General features: G+C 38.1%; 1 protein-coding gene across 1 annotated transcript in view; it reads right to left on the minus strand.

Annotated features, from left to right (window-relative positions):
* The window catches only part of LOC145997386 (uncharacterized), a 58,486-nt gene extending 34,798 nt beyond the window's left edge, over positions 1-23,688 (minus strand). The window contains exons 1-5 of the mRNA XM_083134374.1: positions 23,370-23,688; positions 16,508-16,571; positions 12,754-12,891; positions 10,690-10,923; positions 3,753-4,067 (exon numbers count right to left, since the gene is read on the minus strand). Of these exons, the coding sequence (XP_082990500.1) occupies positions 3,753-4,067; positions 10,690-10,923; positions 12,754-12,891; positions 16,508-16,571; positions 23,370-23,513 (895 nt within the window). The 5' untranslated portion in view covers positions 23,514-23,688. The remainder of the gene's footprint in view (positions 1-3,752; positions 4,068-10,689; positions 10,924-12,753; positions 12,892-16,507; positions 16,572-23,369) is intronic.
* Between the last annotated feature and the right edge of the window lie 777 nt (positions 23,689-24,465).

The raw sequence follows: 24,465 nt of genomic DNA on the forward strand, positions 1-24,465 counted from the left end.
GTTACTCACCCTAGTCTATCTACTCTGCTCCTCCTACTTTCCGCCTTCCTCCAATAATAATAAAACATGACTGCATTATAAATTAACGGTTTTAATGACAAAAAATAGCGATGTTTTTGGTGTCAATGTTTTTGCCATCGGTTTTTGATGTCGATGTTTTTGCCGGTCTATGCCAACAAGCCAACACCAATTCAACAGCTGAAGGATGAGATAATGAGGCATATTGGTGAGATCGAGGAGCAACTATGCAGAGACGTCATCAAAAATTTTGACCATCGAGTGGACGTGTGCCGCCGAAGCCTTGGTGGACATTTGGCCGATATTGTTTTTCACACATGAGTGTCATGCCTCTTATAACATGATCCAAAAGTGAAATCAATAAAGTTTCACCAATAGCACCGTTTTATTTACTGCTAACTTTGATCCGTCTTAATGGAACACCCTTTATATCCATTGTAAAGTTAGACATTTCTATGGTATATGTACCCAGAATGTTGTGCTTACGGATGCTATTTTTTGTTTGTTACAGGGACTTGAAAATTTCATCGGAGGCCAACAATGGAATTAACTAGAGAACATTTTCGAGAAACGATTTTCTACAACTTTCGATGTGGATTATCTCAACAACACCGCATCGATCAACTCACTTCGACTTTTGGCGATGAAGCACCATCTAAAAGCACTGTATATCACTGGTTTAGTGAATTCAATCGTGGCCGTCGTTTGCTCATGGACGAATCTATAGAAGCCTGTCCAAAATCGGTTGTTGTGCCAGAAAACATTGATGCTGTGCGAGAACTGATAATGCAAGATTGTCATATGACATATCATGAGATTGAGGCATCCCTGGCAATTAGTATGACTAGCATACATAAGATATTGCATTAACATTTAGCCGTGAAGAAGATTTGTTCACGTTGGATCCCGCATAATTTGACAATCGCTCAAAAAAAGGCTTGTGTCGATTGGTGCAAACAAATACTCACAAAATAAAATCGTGGTGCTTCAAAAACAGTGTCTAACATCTACACAGGTGACGAATCTTGGATCTATGCATATGAACCCAAAAGCAAACAGCAGTCGACGGTGTGGGTGTTCCAAGATGAGCCAAACCAAACAAAAGCTGTTCGTGCAAGCAGCACTTCGAAGCAAATGGTCGCCTGTTTCTTTTTTTGGGGGGGGGGGGGGGGGGATGGACATGTGGCTACAGTGCCACTGGAGAATTGTAGAACCGTCAATTCTGAATGGTACACAACCATTTGTTTGCCAGAAGTCTTTGGGGAAATCAGAAAAAACAACCAGCGATGCAGGATCATTCTTCACCATGACAATGAGAGTGCTCACACATCAGTCCAAACAACTCAGTATTTGACAGGTGAAAACATTGAATTGATGGGTCATCCGCCATATAGCCCTGATTTAGCACCCAATGATTTATTTTTGTTCCCGTCCGTGAAGAATAAGCTACGTGGTCAATGATTTTCGATGCCAGAAGCAATTGATGTGTTCAAAATGCATGTTTTTGAGATACCTCACTCGGAATGGACAAAGTGCTATGAGAATTGGTTCAAACGTATGCAAAAGTGCATCGATCATCATGGAGAATATTTTGAAAAACAATAAAACCATTTTCAATTATACATATTTTTTCTTTTGTTTGATATTCCGGATACATAAATAGCAACCCTCGTAATGTTTCATACTAGCAATGTTATCAAAAATAATAATAATAAAAATAATATATTTGCTGTCAAACGATGCCTTGATACATGACAAAAGAAACTATGATGCCATTCAATGCAACAATGCTAAGAGATATGTGCAAATGAGAAACCAAGCTACTGTTTATTTCAAACAATCCTTCAGCAATGTGTCATGAAAGACTCAAAAGCCTGCCGTGCAGTGCCGCTGATGGGCAAGCATTCAAAGAAGGTAATACGTATGACACACAGCAACAACCCCACATGACGCATATATGCGTCACTGGCAGCGAACGTGTTAAGGCATAATCTACACCACATGCCATCATATCTCTAAGTAATGAAGTACAGTTTTGGGATGTACTTACTTTTTTCTCTAGTTTTCACCACATCATGTAGCTTCATTAAAAGATAAGACAAGAACTCAAAGTTTAAAACATGGCAAGGTAAGTTAGGTTAAAAAAGGTTAAAATGGTAATAGACAGCGCATGTTGTCACTCCTTCCAACTCCATCTCTGACTGGCAAACTATTGCCAGCACAAAATTGTATTTTACCATTTTAACCTAACTTAATTTCCCATGTTTTAAACTTTGAGTTCTTGTCTTATGTCCTGATGAAGGCATATGATGTGGTGAAAAAAAAGAAAAAGTAAAGTGTACCCCTGTGCTTAGCACCACGCCATGAAGGCGTATACGGAGTGTGGGGGTAACGCCCCACAGTTTCTTGATCCGGTCGTGAGTGGGGGTGATGTGATCAGCACCACACCCTTGACCGCCTTTACCCCCCAGGTTTCCCCAGGTACCCATGTTATTTGATGCTGGGTGGGCGCCGGGGCCGCTTACAACGTTAGAGAAGTTCCCGGATTTGAACCGGCCGGGGATTGAACCTGGGACCTTTAGCATGATAGTCAGACACGTTACCGACTGAGCCACTGGGGGCCCCAACTTCCGGTTCCGTCTCTTTCTCCTCGCACCGATGATCCTATGAAATCAGCAAAAAATTTGAATTTTTCTAGTCCGGTGAGTGTTTCCTTTTACCTTCTTTGATTTATATATATATATATATATATATATATATATATATATATATATATATATATATATATTTGTGTGTGTGTGTGTGTATTTATTTGAAATAACTTCTAGGCAAGAATTAAAATTACTTTTTTTTTTCTTAGTGAAAAGTTGACTGATTTTATTTTAACAACGAACGAACAGATATTACCAATACCCTGCGAGTTCAGATGTAAACATTTTTTTTTTTTTTGTGTTTGATATAAATAGGAACATTGAATTTTCGCAATGCGCGAAATCGTGAAATGTGAAAAAAAGATGCAATTTCGAACATTCTGGACGTAACTACACCCCCAATGATGAAATATGCATGAGTTTTATTCACAAAGTAATGTGAAATGTGTGCTTTTCCACAAAATTAATGCTTTTTCATGAAATAACCATGAAATATCATAAAATTAAGTAGAAAACACGCAAAAACCGGCAATCGAGGTTGTGCGCACAAACTGTCGATTTGTAACGAAACATTTGCCTAAAGTTTCCTGCCACTTGCAGCTGAAGAATGTTATATCTTCGATCACATCAGGAAGACGCTGCAAATTGGGATTTCCCATGCACATAATCTCAGTTCGAAAACTTCGCTCCCTGTCAAGCTGCATTCCTTTCTTCCCCCAAATGTTTACTCAACTTCCAGTTTCATTGAACTTGCTAGCTGTAGCAGCGATAACATTAGTATGTTTTTTTTTCCACCACTGGTATATCTAGCATTTTATTTACCGCTCTCCTCAGTTTTTATTTACCATAAATTTGTCTCCCTTGATATAAATAATATTCTTTGGCTAAAAGAATGTGTCACACTTGGATATTTTCTCTTGTTACATATTTAGTCCCCACAACATATAAGCTTAGAACAAAGACACTGAGCTACACAAAAGCAGCCATGTGCAGTAGTTCACAGAGTTGCATTCTCATGATTGAGGACACCTGTACCACATGCATCTAACAGAGGGTTCATAGTTCTATAAGGTAATCTCTTACCTATGGTTATATCTGGGGACTGTGACATAAGACATCCACTTGGACCACAATCTGGATGAATGGGCTGCACCCCAAATTTTATAATCCCACCGGAATACGATACAACATTGTAGTGAAACTTGAAGATGTCTGTGTCAGAATCTTCCACTGCTATTTCCTTAACAGAGCTCAACTCCCCGTTCCACCAGACACTGATATTGTACTTCTTCACCTCAAACTTTTCAGGTGTCTTCAGCAGCATGAGATTTAGCTGTGGATATGATGTCGTTTCCACATATGAAAACACTTTCCACTGGTCAATTGTAGTGTTTGGGTCTGGAAAAGAAAATTGCCATATTAAAATGAGTCTCTGGTTAGAGAACTAACAGAACAATTTCAAATATGAAATTTTAATTGAGAGTTCTCACAGATGACCTGACAGTGTTACCACCTACATGATCCAAAGTGTAATGGTACAATACACACTTCCTTAGTTCTTATATTATTATTGGTGGAAATATTCATTACAATGGAAAAAAAATGGGTGCCTAATCTTTACGTTTTTCTATCACCAGAAATCACAGAATTCACTCAAAAGTGGGAAATTGCTTTGTATTATTGCAACACTGCAAGAGATAGTTCGCGAAGGAATTTCAACCTTATGGCCATGGTAAGAAGGATGCCACCTCATGACAATAAATTAACCCAGATAGTGTACACTGTGCAAAGACATTTTATTTGTCGAACAACATGGAATAAGAAGTTTTTCACTGTCAGAAGTGCAGCTAAATGCTGAGATAAATTGCATTTTAAAACAGAGATTTCTTGACTAAATATGTCTGAGAATTTGGAAGCCTTACCACTAATACTACAGGGTGTTCAAAAAATCACTCAAGCAAGACTTTGAACGTATGCAACTTTTGTACAAAAAGCGAACAAGACATGAACCTTGCACATGGTTATCTTTATGTGGAGGTTTTTAAACATTAAACAAGATAATGATTCTCTACATGAACATTCAATATGGGGATAAAATTACTACTAAAGTGTTAAAAGTAACATAGATAAAATACAGTTATGAAGTCACTTGCATTAACTTTCGATGTGCAGGGATAGATGGTCTCTGTGGGTATTTAGCATTTTGTAGGTTAGTCGCGTGTTACTCACAAATCCAGAATATAAAAAAGGAAAGTTAAAAATTGTACTTACGTATGTGAGTATAGTGCTCTTATTGTAGAACGACATTTCAGAGATTGACTATATCTTTCCTCAGGTTCGTATAAAAAACTAAGTACTTGGCATAGTACTGCATCAAAAATGTAATATGAGGATTGTGGTTAAGGGTTGGTTAGGATACATTTAAAATATTAAGTTTTTGCTATTAGAAGTACGTAAAAACCAAGTCGTTCCCTAAAAAAACTTGTACATTAGACCTATTCAAAGGTAAAAAAGTTAAAAATCTAAAAAACCTGCATGAATCACAATGCAACCTGCAGGTTTGGCCTTTCCTACCCAACTGTGCATCTCAATCCACATGAAGGTCAATTCTCCACGAATGTTTCCCCTGCCCTTAATTTTCTCGTTTCCCCTTATTACGTCACAAATCCAACGTAAATTCACGTTCCTCTCTTGCAGCTTGAATAACTTCCGGAGTGACGTGGAAACCGATATTGGGTTCAATCTTCCATGTTTTGTCCTATTTTTTGAGGAAATTGATCCACTCTTCTTCCAAATTTCCTTCATCCCTATTAAGATTATTCTTCCCCCCCCCCTACAAATATTCGCTGTTTCATACACGTTTCTTCCTAATTTCCTCCCCTCTTTTCTGATTATCTCTTTTTTTGAGATTCTATGCCCACTTTCCAAATGTTTTCAGAGAGACCCGTTTTGGGAACTTTTTCCCTTATGTCCTTTTCATTCTCGCTCCATCTTTTACCCATATTTCGGCCCATCTGTCCTATGTACTCATTCCCGCATTGGCATTCTATTCGATAAACCCCCTTCTGTTTTTCCGGTATTTCCCTAGTTGTCTTTCCTTTCTTATAATCGGTGAAGTATTTTTCTACATTCTTTGGTGCTTTCATCCCGCAAACGATTCCAAAATGTCTCGTTATTTTTCCGATTTTTTCCGATATGGATTGATGGTAAGGGATGCCAACGTACTTTACCCTCCTATTTTCGATTTTTTCCCCTTCTTTTTGATCCCCTTCCTCTTTCTTGGTTTCTTTCCTAATAATTTTCTGTGCTCTCTCTGCTATCTTATCCATTTCTCTATTTGTATATCCGTTTTTTAATCCTGTTTTTCTTATCCACCGAATTTCGTTGTCTTTTTCTTTTCCATTATTGCATATAGGGCCGGTAGACTACTGTGGGTATTTATTAAACTGATAAAAGAGCAATAAACTTTTATGCATTTATTCATGAAAAAAGTTTTTCTTCTTTTTAAATTACGATGTTTACTGGCAACATTGGTCATATCAAGAGGGCAGTACTAGGTGTGCTCGGCCTCTGGCTATATTATTCAATCAATGCCCAGATGGAAGAAAAGATTTGAAATTTATCGCGTACAAAAAAACTAAGCCACGTATCTTTGTGTTCGATAAATTTTAATGTATCGGTTAACTCTTTCGCTGCGGAATTCTCTGGCACCCAATATCCCTTGGCTGCGTAATTAAATTTGAAAAAATATTTTTTTATAAACAAATAGTTTTCACAATTACATTGCGTTATATATGAGAGAGAACTTACAAAATTCATTCCTTGCGCTGGAAAACCATTCTGTAACCCCTGGTGGTATGATATTTTGAAAAATTTTGATATTTTGAAAAATTTTGAAATTTTGAAATTTTTAGAAAGAATAATTTAAAAATTACATTGCAAAATATGTTATAGAGAAATTACAAAAGTTATTCCTTGCACTGGCAAACCATTCTGTAGTCCCTGATGGTATGGTATTTCTCAAAACACGGGATGACGCAGAGTGGTGGAGCGGCGTGGAAATTCGTAAGTAGTATCAAGATACTGGGTGGCGAAAACTTCAGTTTGTTATGCTGTGTGTTCAAATACTGAAAAAAGTTTTTCTTCTTTTTAAATTACGATGTTTACTGGCAACATTGGTCATATCAAGAGGGCAGTACTAGGTGTGCTCGGCCTCTGGCTATATTATTCAATCAATGCCCAGATGGAAGAAAAGATTTGAAATTTATCGCGTACAAAAAAACTAAGCCACGTATCTTTGTGTTCGATAAATTTTAATGTATCGGTTAACTCTTTCGCTGCGGAATTCTCTGGCACACAATATCCCTTGGCTGCGTAATTAAATTTGAAAAAATATTTTTTTATAAACAAATAGTTTTCACAATTACATTGCGTTATATATGAGAGAGAACTTACAAAATTCATTCCTTGCGCTGGAAAACCATTCTGTAACCCCTGGTGGTATGATATTTTGAAAAATTTTGATATTTTGAAAAATTTTGAAATTTTGAAAAATTTTGAAATTTTGAAAAAATAAATTTTAGAAAGAATAATTTAAAAATTACATTGCAAAATATGTTATAGAGAAATTACAAAAGTTATTCCTTGCACTGGCAAACCATTCTGTAGTCCCTGATGGTATGGTATTTCTCAAAACACGGGATGACGCAGAGTGGTGGAGCGGCGTGGAAATTCGTAAGTAGTATCAAGATACTGGGTGGCGAAAACTTCAGTTTGTTCTGCTGTGTGTTCAAATACTGAGCGGGCAAAATATTTGATAAAACAAGAAAATGGTGTGCTAAATACTGTACTGTCACCAAGTAACTTAGCACTTGCCTTTGTCGAACTTCCCGCACCTAGATCAATGCTGCTTTGCACTCTGCTCCATGATGTTACGGACCGCAGTACAAATTCTTCATCACACACTACACAATCACTGTCACCAGTTGAAGTCTCATAAAAACTATCGCTATTATCGTCACAACTTAATTCACCTTCTGATTCAACAGTTGAGTAACATCATTATCAGACAAGTGTTGACGACTTGACGAAGCCATGTTGTTTACATTCGAACATGCATTTGAAACTGACATGTCGGAGCACTCAACGCTCGTATTCTAAACGGAGGCGTAATTAGCGACATCATACAGATATAAACAAAACTACAAGTTCAAATAGTTCTAAATAGTATCAACAGATGTCTGAAGGCTACTAAAAGCGACGTACTGCGAAAATGCGACACCCGCAGCGAGTGGAAGTATGAACTCGCAATAATGCGACTTCCGCGGAGCAAGGCACCTGGCAAGCTGTGCATAAAAGCGACGACCGCAGCGAAAGAGTTAAGTGACTTTTCGGAAACCCATAGAATTATTCAACGTTAAGTCTATTAAGAGTATTTAAATATTAAATTTAAGATCTGAAGCATCTCACGGGTACGGCAAATGTCAGTTATGTAGGGGAAGAAACACGTCCCCACAAGTAAAAATCAGTTGTTGTTATGTCTGGTGAACGTGGTGGCCATTCACCTATGTAACCTGACTTTTGCCTCACCCTGTAGAATAATTTATTGTGGTTCACATCATAATTGACACACACTATTATTGTCACAGGTAATTAAAACATCCTACAGTGTAGAACCTCTTTCAGACACATCAACTTCACTCCATCCATCATGCATATGGAACCACGTTTACAAATTATCGTTGATTTTTATGGATGCTTTCACATACACACACAGTGGCCACTGATTGGCTTGAACAGCATGTGTCTCTTTCTTCATGCAGTAAGGACTGAGTACAGCATTTTCAAAGTTTGGATTCGTTCTCTGTTACTGGGAGGTGCTACTTCACTCTTTGTATTTCTGGCAATTTTTTGGAGATCCGAACACAACAAATTATCCACGATGGCATGCAATGCCCATGTACAGTCACGGACACTTCTGTGTGGTAACAATTCCATGGAAAGTCAAGTGTCCGTGACTGTACATAAGAATATTACAATAGGAAATTGGTCTTTTGGGTTTTGGTCATGATTTCAGGGCTTCATAAACCCTGAGCAATGTTGTAGTTCAACCAAAATTTTTTTGACTGCTCGAAAACTAGTTATTATTTGCTATAAAAAATTTTGCCTACAATTGAGGTTACTGTTGCAACTAGTTATAATTTTCTATGTAAAGAGTATTTATTCATAAAAACAAAAATGCAATATTTTTCACTATCCATTTGAGCAATTATAGCCAACTACGTTGGATATATGGGTCTACAGATGGGGAATTCCTTCAATTCTTTGAATTAAGTGGACAGTGCCATAACCCTCAGAAGGTGGTAGCAGGGGTAGACAAAACTAAAAATAACTCAGGTGCCAGTTCCTTTTTCTCAGGAGACAGTTTTTATCTCTATTTCTTTTCCAAATACAAGCCAAGAAAGCCATGAATCCAACCAAGACAAAGCTACACATTTTGAAATGTAACCGAAGAACACTAAGGTTATTAATTAATACAAGATTGGATTAAAAGTAATTAATTCTTGTGCAGAAGTGGCCTTCCTAAAGAAGGTTCAACGAGTAACAGCATAAATAACGATGCAATACATTCTACCATATATTCACCTGCTACCATATCGCTGCAGAGTTTAAAATTTGGCTAAAACGGTGCAAAAATTTATAATTGCATGTATTCTGATCTAATGTGATGCAGAAAACAAGCGCATTAAAAAACACATACTGTACTTGTTATCAAAAAAAAAAAAGTAATGGAAATTTTCATAAGTGAACTCGAAATTTTAGAAAATATATATTGTTGTACAATAGAGACCAGGGCAGCCTGTATTTGTCTATCCTTGGATGATAGGACATTGGTGTGGTCATAAATTGTCTATATATACTTTATGTATAACAGTTGGGCTGAAAAGTTCGTAGGCTGACTCATAGATGGCGTTACTAGAATTAAATCCATGTGATTTTTACTTAGTACTAACCTTCAAAAGATACGTGTATACATTTCACAGCTGCTGGATAATTAGTTCGTGAGATATAGCATTGTGAGTGAAGCAGCTTTTGTTATTGTGAAAAAATGGATAAAAAAGAATTTCGTGTGTTAATAAAGCATTGCTTTTTGGCGAAAAAAAATACTGTTGAAGCCAAGGCTTGGCTTGATAAACATTATTCGGACTCTGCACCAGGAAAATCAACCGTTCAGAAGTGGTTTGCTAAATTTAAACGAGGCGAAATGAGCATCGAAGACTATGCACGCAGTGGACGCCCCAAAGAGGCTGTTACCGACGAAAACATCAAAAAGTCCACAAAATAATTTTAAATGATCGTAAAGTGAAGTTGATCGAGATAGCTGAGACTTTAAAAATATCAAAGGAACGTGTTGGACATATTGTGCATGAATATTTGAACATGCGAAAGCTGTGTGCAAAATGGGTGCCGCGCGTGCTGTTTCATCAAGACCATGCACCGTGTCACAAATCAATGAAAACAATGGCAAAATTATATGAATTAGACTACAAATTGCTTCCCCATCCACCATTTCTCCAGATCTGGCCCCCAGTGACTTTTTCCTGTTTGCAGACCTTAAAAGAATGCTCGCTGGAAAGAAATTTAGCACTGATGAAGAGGCAATCACCGAAACTGAGGCCTATTTTGAGGCTAAAGAGAAATCGTACTATAAAAATGGCATCAAAAAATTGTATGACCGCTATAATCGTTGTATCGCCCTCGAAGGCGAATAATTATATTGAATTATATTGAATAATAAAATCGAATTTTGTCAAAAAAATATTTTTTACTATGTTAGCCTACGAACTTTTCAGCCCAACTGTTATATAGACAATTTTAGGACATGTTTCTTCAAAATTATAGTGAACATTTTTACCTGTTTTAATCAATATTTTGGCCTTTTTAGAATATATAAATTTGCCCCCTACAGTTAACATATTTCAATCTCATAAACAGAAATTATGCTTTTTTAAATATCTACCTATATTTCCGTGTAAAGGGACGTTGAAAATATATGTCTTCATTTCCTTTTTATCAAAGCCTTGTGCCATGTATTCGAAAATAAATGTCTTCGTTTCATATTCCTCGTGAGACCACAGACAATCGTAGAACACCTTCGATGATGATGGAACAACCAAATTGTCTGAAAGCGTGAATTCTCGACAAGTATTGATGGTGCTGTGGACAGCATTCTGCCTAAATCGCATGCGCAGAACTGAAAGATGAAATTATAAGTGCATAAAAAAGTATAGAAAAATTAAATATTTATAAGCAAAGAAGTTGACAAGGTAACTATGGTTCCTATTAACCATGTATTCCCGAAATATATATTTTAAAAATGTTTGATGTTTTACACTAGTTTTGCTACAAACTGTACCACTTTGAAGAAAGTTTAAGAATTTTTAATGAACTTTATGTCTAACTGTGAAATAATTAACAGTTTGCGGACTGACCTGAAAATATTTATTTTCCTATGTACACTATTTTTTTCCCGCTGTTTTTAAAAATCATACAAATAAATGTTTCCATGCTGTAAATATTTACCAAACCTTTCTGAAATCTACAAAACATCCTCTTTAAAAACATATATAATATGTTACATTAAAAACATATTTTCTCACATTTATGATTTTTTTGTAACAATTCTTTTGGAAAAAAAAAGAATCACATATTGAAAAATAACCTAAATCATTAAAAACAGCATTTCCTCTTGAGAATTGAAATCGTCACTATTTTAAAATATGAAGTGGAATCCTCATGAATAATTAATATCCGCAATGTGATCTCCATCTAGTCCTGCACAGTGGCTGTGGGATCTAAACCATCAGGCTTTGGGCTCAGGCCACGGGACCCATGCTGCTTTGAGTCGGGGGGTAACAGCTTTTCTCCTGAGATTTTGGCCAGCGTATGGGGTCGTGGTCACAAACCACCCTGAGAAAATTTTGGAGCTACGAATAAGTAGCGTAAAACCTACAACGACTATGGACTTTGTAGTGCTGACTACAAGTCACTCTTTTACTTGCCAAGTGATCGCCCACCTCTGCTGAGGCATGTGGGAGTGAGGCCGGCAGTTGGTAGGTAAGTCCTGGCCCACACGGTCTGTTCAGTCACAGGTTATATATTATGGTATGTTCTGCCTCTAAACTTTTCAATGACATTCTCAAGAGCATAAAGAAAAGTGCAATGTACTTTGACATGAGTAAGAAAAAATGCAGCAGTCGCTAAAACAATACACAAATGCCATCTAGGAGTTGGAATTTTAAAGAAATGGGCACAATGAATGTGCACAAGAGATGGTACAAATATAGCCTGTTGTATATTCACAATTTGAATGTATACACGGTGTCTACCAAAATAACAAATCTGAAATTATTGACTTTTTCTTCAACCTTTTTCATTTTCTTAACCTTTTTTAACTGGACCCCTACTTACATAAAGTTGTAAATCAGCAATTAAGAAAAAAATATATATTTAATGAAAAACCTCTACCAAAAATCCAGTTAAGATGAAAACTAAAGCTGCATTGAACTAGATAATTGAATTTCCTTCATGTATTAATGTATTCTGGATTGCATTTGGCAGACTAGCGAGGCTCGGGTGACTGGACTCACGGTCAGTATAATCTGACATGGGGCTCTCTTATTGTCTTCCCTATATGTTTGTGATTGTCCCTTTACCCATCGTATCTTACCAGCATTCATCCTCATCTTTGCAATTAGACAAAAGTGGCAAAATAGCAAATAAATAATGCAACACAGTTGTAATGGATACTCAATCACATGGTAGATCGAGTAGCGAAGTTTCCCCATTGACATAATAACAAAAAGAATTGGAATAAAAAAGGTTTATTTTTCTAATTTTATAATAGTTATTATAGTTAGTGACACAACAAGTCAACGTTCCATGGCAAACTCACTGCAAGTCCAGCAGAGACCCTGTACATATGTTTGGACCAGATTAACAACCGGAACTGACAGAGAGAACACCCTATATATTATACACTTACATTATATACTTTTAAAAATTGCCTGCGAACTACACTTACATTTCCATTTGATGTTGTTAAACGTCACATTAAAAGCAGTCTGCTGGTGATTAAAATTTTTATAGAAATACGGCAGAAGTTCCACAGTTCCCAAATCCTCTCTCAAACCGCTCCCAGAGAACTCCAATGCCTCACATGCTGCAAAACAAAACAAGAACTTTACAACATATCGTATTTCACTGCATAATCAACCAAGACCATATAACAAATATTCTTGCTAAAAGTAGGGTCAATCGAATAGGAATTGAACCCAGAACCTTCACATGTGAAACTTATATGCTACCATGGGGCCACAGGGACACTTGAAAATCCTACAATATCTTTGCCTCATAAGATGCACTTCGAAAGCTTCAAACTGTATTTTCTCGGAAATGGCTGGCTAGTTCACGCTAGTACCTTGACACAGTGGCGGTCCGTGGCTACTAGGATGGGTAGTGCCAACGTGATCAAAAAATCGAAGAAAAACCCTCTGCAATGCCCCTCCCCCAGCCCCTCCTTTTGGTTGCGCCACTGGTCAAGATGTTTAGCTTTTAATTTATCCTCGCTTGGTAACGTGGAAAACAGTGTGTGTAATAAGTAATAACACACTAATCCGATTCGTCTTCACTCACTAACCTATCTTTTATACACTACAGGACACTTCCCTAAAAACACAACAATTACAAGAGAAAGGAAAAAAATAAATCCTCTCACCTTCTCCTCCCCCTTGCACACGTATTCCAACAGGACGTCGAAAATATCCTAGACATATATTTTAAAATAAATTGTCGAAATGTCAAAGGAAACCCGCATCACCATAGGATTTTTTGCTATCTAAAAATATAAATGTCTGGATGGCCCTTTAGACGCATCTATCTTATATCTAAATGTTCATTTAACTTTGGCTAAATACTACATTTGTTTTTCCAAAAGTAGGTAGAAAAGTAGATAGTACCTTTCTGACGAATTGCTTCCCAATGGGTCTTACAAATCAGTCACATTTAGCGACTTATCTCCAAAGGTGGCAACTATGTCCCTCATTGCGCCAAGCGAAAATGGGCTCGGCTGGTGTCTGATGACCAGCATGGCTAACCACCTCCCCTCCCTTGTTTCCAGCTGAGACTTCTTCGACCCTCTGCTCATGTGTCAACTTGGTCAGGCCAGCTCTTGAAGGGATCAGGCCTCGCGAGAGTACGAAACAGCTGGCGATGCAGCGTGTAGGTTGGGGAGGTAGAGGTCTGCACGGGCCTAAATTGTAAGGCCCGAGTCCGGCCCGGCCCGAGGAAAAGAAACCCGAACCCGACCCGAGTCCGATAATAAGTAAACATGAGCCCGGCCCGAGCCCGAAAACATAATTAAAATTACTTTCCAATTCAGCATTTGAAAAAAAAATGGGCACTGTTGTACTTCGTTAACTAGCTGTTATAAAAAAATGTATTCTCATTCTCGAAGTAAACCATAATTTCAATAATTAAAAATTATTTTTCGATGACAATATTCGCTAACAAAATAGCCACGAGGCCCGGGCCCGACCCGAGCCCGAGAAGTTCTGGTTATTTATGGCCCGAGTCCGGACCGCGGGCCGGGCCGGGCCGGGCCTAGGCCCGAGCCCGTGCAGACCTCTATGGGGAGGTCGTCAGCTTGAGCCAAGTCTTTCCTCTACCACAAGCTTGACCGATTGCAAGATTCGAATCTCCTTGTCTGTAAATTGTAAATGTATTAATTTATTTAACAATACTTTGGCGAGGTATGTGTTTCTTCTGAGGGTAGTGCCACGGCACGGCGGCTCTGCCCTTTGAGCTGCTGCTGCCTTGGCATATTACCTATAGGGTACCCTACCTACACTACCTGAAACTCAAGATTCCCAAGCCATGTCCTCTCCCTGTTAGTCATATTTTGTTCACTTAGGCAGTGGCGTCGCGTGAAGTAAACCTTTGGATGTTCACACTCAGCCTAAATTAAAAGAAAATTTTACCCCCCCCCCCCAGACTGCGGTGGGCTACAAACACACAGAAAATCAATTGTTGATCACAATCAAAGAGCAGAAATCGGCAAATATGAGTGGCACTGAATAATTGAGCACACAAAAAGGTTAACAAATTGTAGAGTATAAGGAAATAATAAAATAAAGTATAACAAGAAATATGAATATAATAATAATGCAGGTTTTATGAAGAATACGAACCTGGGTGATAGACACTCTGCCAGAGCACCCAGCGAAATTTAATTTACAAAGCACAGGTCAATTTTAATTTATTGCTATTTATTGTTTCTGCCTAACACCCACCCCTCTCCTTGCCTGGCAATAGCCTTAAAAACAAGGAAAAATTACTAGGGTAAACAATGCATTTTTTTCCAGTTTGAATTATTGAAATGCCTTACTTCTCTCCTTATTTAGTTTTGGAAATTATTTTACTTATTCCTAAGAATAAACCTGCCACCATTTCCACTAACCATGATACCAACAAATTATTATTATTTTCAATTTCAATAGCTATTTGCAATTTCACAGCAGCTATTCTATATTTTATTGGTAAGTCTCTGACAATGTTCAAACTTCATGGTGCGAATTGCAATTCGGCGGCAAATTTTAAATTATAGGTTTAAAATGTACCTGTAGGAGTATATAACAATTATAATTTATTTTTGATAAAAATATAATGGATATTTATCCATACTCATTTACATGTGTACCAAGATAAATACTATTTTCTACTAGCAGTGTCTTTGTCTTCTTTCTTTTTGACTCATCTACAATATCTAAAGGCTTAAGCAACACAATTTAAATGTTGATGTAAGATTAAATATGCTCATTTTGGTGATATAGTGTTTGAAAACATAAAACCTTCGCCATGCAAAGCTTTGGGTGCACGGCAACTATTTGCAATGGAGTTATTGAGAAAGTTTGGGGCCTTAATTTTGGGCGAAATGAATTGGAAAGGAAAGACATTAGGCTAAAACATCAAAGATCTTAGGAATTACTATAAGAATGCAAACAGTACTTGCATTATATCTTAACTACTGCTTACTTTTCTCCAATACAGAAGCAGAATGAAACGAAAAATAAAATACTTGGGAATAGAAAAAAAAAATGCCTCCCCAGCTATTCGTACATTCCCCCATCATCTAACAGTTGCTGCCATATGTTGACAGTTCTTTCGGAAGGTGCACGTACTACACTTCTACCTGTCAGATAGATTGCTCTGCAAAGGACACTAACAAACAGATTGACAGAATTCTGTTTTGTTTTCCATGCAGCTTTCTTTTCCTTCCTCGATAAAAACAAAAGCTAAACTGTAAAAAAAAAAAAAAATGGAATTGGAACAATTATAGATATGTATAAATTCAGTGGGATTTGGATTAATAAAAGTCACAAATCCCGTAATTCAAGGAATTCCCGGTAAGTAGCCACCCTGTGTAATAATTAAGTTGTTCAAAATATATTTTAATCTTGGTGTGTAATTATTTCACTCTAATCACAATTATTTGTATCAATTGCCTAAGATTTTTGCTTTAAAATATTTTGAGAATTGCATCTGAATATTAAATTACATGATATATTATCACAAAGCTGGTGCGAAATTAAAAAAAACTCTAATTTTGCATAATTTTCAGGATAATTAGACTGCAAAATTGTCGCAAGGGATTTTTGAGGACTGTGTGAAAGACCAAAATGCCGGAAAAGTATCGGCAAATAAATTCCAACAGATACTTTCCGATACCAATACATCGGCTCAGCCCTACACATGAACGAAGAAAAAGTTTAAGTACTAACCTTCAGTGTTGCGTGGAAAATAGGTCATAAGACAATCCTCTTCTGTTGCACTTATACATCGAAGCTGAAAAGTAGTAGGAGACATGCATTATTACAAAATTTACCAAAATATTGCATGCATATTAAGTTTCTACACATCAGAAACACATACAGAAGTGGAAAAAGCCTATGATAATTCAGGCACCATTTTTTTAAAAATGGTCTAATAAAACCATGAATGCAATTAAAGCTACATAATTTCAAAACATTAAATTTATTAATTAATTCATGACTGGATTAAAAGTAATCAAATCTTGTGCCAGAAGGACCTTCTCTGCTACATTGCTCCAATTCTAAAGTTCGACTGGCAACACTGCAAAAATGCATAATTGCATGCTTATTATTCTGATTGACCACATGATACAGAAAACACAAATACATTAAAATACACATAATGAACTCATTACTCTAAAAAAAAATAATGGAAATTTCCATAAGGGAACTTGAAATGTACATTTTTTTAACTGAATTTGAAAAATCCAGGTGTCAGGTGCAAATTTTCAGATATCATGACAATCGGACACCCTGTATATTTTCTACCCCTGTTAATAATGATTACTCTACTATAGTTGTTTTCACGTTCAGAAGACACAACGGCGCTTATGGAGAAACCGCACAGTGTTGCCAATACAGCGCTAGCTCATGTCGCCGGGAAATGATGAGCTTCCTTTACAATGAAGGTGTTACATATTTTGTATATACACTGCTCGCCATTAAAATTGCAACACCCAGAAGGAAATGAGATAGAAACACGAAACTTGGCAAATATGTAGTTCATAATAAGATAAGAAAATGATTACAGTTAGAGCTCGGTGGTGTGACACGTAGAACATGGTTGCATAACGCCAAGGAGCTAGTAGCGTGTACAGCCTCCACGGGCAGCAATAACTGCTGCAACACGGCGAGGCATGGACAGAATGAGTCTATCGATGTCTGCTTGCGGTATGGCGTCCCAAGCGGCTTCCACACGGTGCCAGAGGTCTTCAACATTACGTGCCGGAAACCTGAGTTGGGCCAGCCGGCGACCCACCATGGACCAGACATGTTCAATTGGCGACATATCCGGCGAACGTGCTGGCCAAGGAAGCAGGGGCACGTGGTTAGCTTCCATAAATGCGAGGACATTCCTTGCAACATGGGGGCGCATGTTATCCTGTTGAAAAGTGGCATTATGCAGTGCATTGATTAATGGGACAGCAACAGGGGTGAGAACCTGTGTGATGTACCGTTGGCTGTTCAATGTCCCTTGAATGCGTACGAGACGCGAACGAACACCTATGGCGATGGCACCCCATACCATGATATCCAATGAAGGCCCTGTGTGATGATGCATGATGCAGGCATCATGAAGCCTAGTGCCACGGTGCCGCCACACGCGTGTACATCCATCATGATGTTGTATACAGAAGCGGGATTCATCAGAGAACACTACAGCATTCCACTCCGCCATCCATGCACGATGGTCTTGGCACCATCTCAGACGCAAACGCCTATGCTCTACCATCAGAGGAATCCGCAACAGTGGGCGCTGGGAAAAAATTCCCCGGTTCGCCAAACGACGAAGCACGGTTCGTGGGGACACTGGACGTTGTAAAACATCCCGTACTTCATGCGCAATCCTCGTTGACGTGGCCTTTCTGTCTGTAAGGACCATGCGTATCAGACGTCTGTCCTCTCGTTCCGTCGTCCGACGCGGACGTTGTGAACCTCTACGTCGCTCTACAGTGCCTTCCTGGACCCACTGGTTCCATAGACGGATCACTGTGGATGCATTCCGTCCTACACGGGCACCGATCTCACGGTAGGATAATCCGCATTCACGGTATGCAACAATTTGGCTGCGATCGAACTGGGAAACCTGCTGTAATCGCTGCCGTATTCGACGACGTGGCATTGCTGACCGATTTTAACACACTACACTCACGACCATGAACTTTCACTGCTCTTCTGCACCTATCTGACCTGCTACAGGTACCACTTACCAGATGGCGTGGCAGGCGCACATGATGCATGACAGCCTTGAACACCTAATCATTTCCTTCTGCACCTCTCCTCTACACACTGTGCACATTTCGTCCGATTCCGATTACTCCTTCTGGGTGTTGCATTTTTAATGGCGAGCAGTTTATAATGATAATTATAAGTAATTATTAATATTAATATTATACTGTGAACATTACAGTTCATTACCATGTCATTTTCCCATTAGATTTAATTTAATACACAAGCACATTTAATATTCATTCGTCTTTCTCTGTAATTATTTCATAGAATAACATTGAGATATGGTAATGTGTTACATATATATATATAAATTCATTATTGTCTATGAATTTATGTGTACGTTGGAAACTGAAAGGTGATCTTCATTTCAGTATCCTTTCTTTCTCTCTGGGAAGGAGAAAGAGAGAGGGAAAGAGAGAGGGAAAGGGAGAGAGATGTCGACAGTAATGTAAACAAAAACAACATGTATTTGTGACAGCACTAATGTTGCTCACAACAGCAGCATTGGAAATAATTGTCAATTATTAAATTAAAGTAATTGCAATTCTATTTTAACAAACTGCATGCAGTTAATATTTTTACTGAATGGAAATAGAATAACAACTCGAAAACTTGGTGGTGATTAGCCGGAATGCTGCGGTGAGTCAGCTCAAGATGGCCAGACAACGCCTCCTTACTTTGTGCGCAGTTCGGGTTAAAAAGAAACTCCAAGTGCATGGAAGTAATATTTTTGAGAACCTTTGAGTGGTTATAAAAAATAATTTCATTATTTTCTTCACAACTTTGTCGCTGGAAGTTTTTACTTGGAATTACAGAACAAAAAATGTCCAGCGACGACATTTTCTACTGCACGAATATAGTATTGTCTAACATCGGGAAGGTATTTTGTGTGAAATTCAGGTAAGTTCTCTGTTCTCTGCGGGGCCACGTTAGCGGTTGGGGGCAGAGCCCGGAATCGGTGGGAAATTTGAGTCAAAAATTTCAAACGAAATTAATTTTTTGGTTTAAATTTCGCACCGATTCTGGAATGGATAGCCCCAAAAACCATTCACGGAATGTTCAGCTGCTATGCTGAAGTAGTCAGACCTTATACAGGGTGGGCAGAAAAACTGGATTACAAATTTTTCCAAATTATATAATACAGTAAAAAAATCGTAATTATTCATGTGTTACATGAAATACAGCCATATGTATGTCATTTTTTTTTATTTCAGGAAAACATTTGGTTTAGTTAGTTCAAGGAACTAATTAGCATTGTTAAAACCTTCACTAACTATTTACCAGAGAAATTATGATTTGAAAGGTAGTTTACATGAGTATACATACTTTGCACAGTGTGTTGATGGATTTTCATGCAAGGCTCAAAACAGGATTTCATGTTTGAGACCAGACGTTGGAAGCATAATCAAATAACAAAAGAATTTGGCAACACAATACCTCTTCACACCCCATGCATGTTAAGCAGATGGCAGTAGGAATCCATATACAAGACGAAGTAAATAAAGGATCGAGTTTACAATACCGAACCACTCTCCAATTTCTATGAAATTTCGCCTACTCACTAATTGTGAACTCCTAATCACGAATCTGCATGTAATAATTGGCGGTCAAGTATGGAAATCGAGAAAAAAATTAAATAAACTATGTTTCCTTAACATAACGTAACCCTACCATAAGAACAATAGCTCCACGGAAGATGCCATTTTACCAATATGAAGAAATTAACAGGCCAGACAAGGTATAGTTCTCTTAGCTAAAATATTAATTTTTCTTTGAATTTATGCTAATGGAACCTAACCTAAAAGGCCTAAACTAACCTCGTAGGCATTCCTCGTCTGACGTCAGCAAGATTGTTGTGTGTAAAGGAAGACCATTAACAAATTGCGACATAAAGATGATTCTGAATTGCTGTGTATGGACAATCACCATGGTAAATCACATGGTTATTTTACAAGTTCGGTACCAGTTGTATAAGCCGGAAACACATTAAACTCGTTTATTTTCAAATAAAAATCATTTCTACTTACCTCATATGCATACCCGACATTTTTCAAGCTGGGGATCACTTTTTTTCCCATGAAAAAAGTGTTATTTTTAACATTATAATCATTTATTGGTCGTTGCTAATTCGGTGGGCAAATCTTGACTCACGTTGTCTATCGTCAGCTGATATGCAGTATCGTCAGCTGATGTGCAGTGTTTCCAAACTTATGAACCGATAAATGCCGCACACAAACTATTCACAAAAGGTTTTTAAGCGAAGATTGAGGCTAGACTCTACTTTACGTCCTTATCTGCATGGTGATTGCTTCTTTGCGTTCGCGGTGCGGCACCCGGCATCTCTTTGGGTAAGTACCTTTTTCTTTTTACACTTTCTGTTCACGATAGCCCAACTATCCATTCACGGATCGAGGTATGCCTACAAGGTTAGGTTAGGCCTGTTAGGTTAAGTTCCATTAGCACTCATTTCACCCCTAAATATGTGCTTCATCATCTAAAAAAATCCTCAGTACGTTCAATTACGCATATCCGGACAACATCGGTTTTTCTCGATTTACTCCTTCAGGAAATTTTTCCTCGCCTTGGGATTTACGTTGTTGAATTTCTTATAAAATAAGCTTTCCAACGATATATGACACGTATTCCTTAGGAAACTGACGTAAACTAGAGTGTTACCTTAAATTGGAAAAAAAACCGCTCACACGGCATCTTGTAAAACTACCGCGTAGTTGCTACACTGACAGGGGGTTACATAATCGAACGCACGGAACATTTGATTTATGTAGTCGACGGTAATGGCGGCACGAGCTATCGTACAACGGAGATGCATGAATGACGAAAAATACCTTACTTACAGGCCAAATAAGTTCCACGATTTGAAAAAAACAATTTCCCCGGCTTTAGAAAGTCCTCAAGAACGCAATTCTGTAAGTACTTTCTAGTCTTTTCTCCTGTAAATTTGAAGAAATCCGTCTCCGACTTATACAATCGTTACCACAAGTTCTACACGTAAATGTACAATTTTAACAAGTGACCGCCAAATATGAACTACAAATACGTCATCAGGACACCGAAATTAGTAAGTAGGCGAAATTTTATAGAAATTGGAGTGTGGTCCGTGTGTTAAGACGATGCAACCCCGTAGCCAGTGTTTCAGCCTCGCCGTGTTTTCACTAGAACCACCTGTCGAGTTCGGAACAAGCCATTTTTCCCGAATGGGTGTCACTTATCGCACAACACTGTAGCAACATTGTGTTCCGACGTCACAGAGAGAGCTGTTTTTATAACTTTTCTTTGTATTTATGCTAATGGAACCTAACCTAACAGGCCTAACCTAACCACGTAGGCATTCCTCGTCTGACGTCAATATTCAAGGTTGCAAGGAAGAGAATTACGAAAGAAAGATGGTTCCGACCCGAAAGGGTGTCACTTATCGTACAACACTGTAGCAACATTGGGTTCTGACGTCACAGGAAAGATCTTTTTCATGTTTCTTTGTATCTATGCTAATGGAACCTAACCTAACAGGTCTAACCTAACCACATAGGCATTCCTCGTCTGACGTCAATATTCAAGGTTGCAAGATGGTTGTGCATAAAGGAAGAGCATTAACCAATTTCGAAAGAAAGATGGTTCCGACCCGAATGGGTGTCACTTATCGCACAACACTCTAGCAACATTGTGTTCTGACGTCACAGGAGAGACCTTTTTCATGTTAGGCAATACAAAGGTAACGCGTCTCTTAGCGAAAATATTATTTTTTCTTTGTATTTATGCTAATGGAACCTAACCTAACAGGCCTAACCTAACCGCATAGGCATTCCTCGTCTGACGTCAATATTCAAGGTTGCAAGAGTGTTGTGCGTGAAGGAAGAGCATTAACGAATTGCGAAAGAAAGATGGTTCCGAATTGCGAAAGAAAGATGGTTCCGAATTGCGAAAGAAAGATGGTTCCGAATTGCTGTGTATGGACAATGAACGTGGTAAATCGCAAGGTTATTTTACAAGTTCTACACGTAAATGCGACATATTAGCATAATTTCAAATAGGGGAACGAAAGTAGATATTTTCCGGTGAATGAGGTTGCACCACTGCATAAACGACAAAACACTCTCAGAACGCCCCCTAAACCAGTATGCTATCACGGCCATAATGTGTTACAGATTCGAAACAACAAGTAACAGTAAGTACTCGTAAATAGAGAAAATAAACATTATCTTAGTTAGAAATGCATTATTTCGCCTTAAGAAATGTTCCGCAACGCGTTAGCAATGTAAAGAAGTCCGAAATATATGATTCGTAGGTGTTTCACCCATACGATAATAGTACCCTCATGCCTAAATAAATTTATGCTTGTAAACAAAGAATCATATTTCCGTATGGGAAAATCCTTGTCCAGAAAACATGCAGTACATAATCACTTACACCCTGAAGTAAGTGTTGAAGTGAAGTGTGCAGAATTCGAAATTTCTAGCTACGTGTGTGCATGAATTTAGTTAGCAATGCCCGCAAGAGGCAACTATTATAAACATAATGAGCACCTTTAGGTCTGTAACAAATTTGCCTACGGTAGAATAAGGCAAGAATATGAAACAGATAATCATATAATACATGGATCATGAGCCGCCACACTTTGGTATTGTGATATACATTTCGACGTATGGTTTTTGAATATATAGACGAGAAAATGAACTCTACATGTCACACAACAACAATTAACACCTTGTACTTCTGGTTTGGTGTAGGGATCTTTCAAAAAAGAAAGGTGCTCGATTATCCTCATTAGGTATATAGTAAAGGTAACTTTTAAGTCACCTACCTGATGTTTGCATGAAGAATTATGATGAAAGCACAAGTCGCTTTGGTTTAAGTTGAGTCCTGTTGCTGTTACAATGCAAAATATAAGGAACACTGACAGAGACAATCTGTTATCATTTCTATTGGGACACAACATTTTTAACATGATTTCACTTCACAACCAAGGGTGTCTATGAATAAACTTCACATATATTGTTTTTCCAATTATTTTAACTCAGAACATTATTCCTGATCATATATCACTCGTTCACTAAGGAAAATGTCTTTTCTTTACATTCCATTTTCTTCAACACCTGCGCAGTGGTAACCTGCGTTCACAGACACAGATTCCATTCCTTCCACAAGCCACAGTTTATTTCAATGGGTCGTCGTTGTCTTCTTTGTTTAGCACACACCGCCTATTAGCGATTTCCTGCCAGAGGTCTTAGTTGGTAACAGCTCATTTTTCTCAAAGAACACCTACACTTTAGTAACACTCTTCTTTTTCTGATGTCTCTAAAGTCTAAACACGTGAGTGTTTTGTTATGTGAAAGTTTGTTTACGTTACGATTTTGTGTTTCCGTTCAAAGCTGTACAAGATCCACACGACGCCAGTCCGTGGTTCGTTTGAATTAGTGTTTTAAGTCCACTTTATGCACAGTAAGGCTAATCGGGACTGGACCTACTGTTTAAAGTGGGATCCAAACCACATATGTGCCTCCACCGGGTATCGAACCCGGGACCCCTTGATTTCAAGACAACCACTGCGCTATTGGGGAGGCCCAGTCCGTGGTTCGTAAAGTAGAGTCGAAAGGGACATCGGAAATGGTTGCTATGTTGTTGCCGAAGTGGGCATTGAAGAAATTCACTGACAGCAGTGATGTGCGGTGACGTCGACACTTGGGGTAGCAGTCAGTGGCATGCTCAAGGAAGGGGGATCACACCCCTCCCCCTTTAGGGTCTAGTATTCCTAAAAATAGAATGTCAATAACAGGAAAAGATTGCAAAATGATGAATGAGTAGGCCTACTAAAAAAAAAGCACACGTAACTACCACCCACATTCGAAAATAGAAAAAAACGATTTGATTTGACCAATGATTTTACTACTAAGCCAGAG

Source organism: Lepisma saccharinum, chromosome 13 (assembly GCF_977018435.1).
Source record: "Lepisma saccharinum chromosome 13, izLepSacc3.1, whole genome shotgun sequence".
NCBI lineage: Eukaryota > Metazoa > Arthropoda > Insecta > Zygentoma > Lepismatidae > Lepisma > Lepisma saccharinum.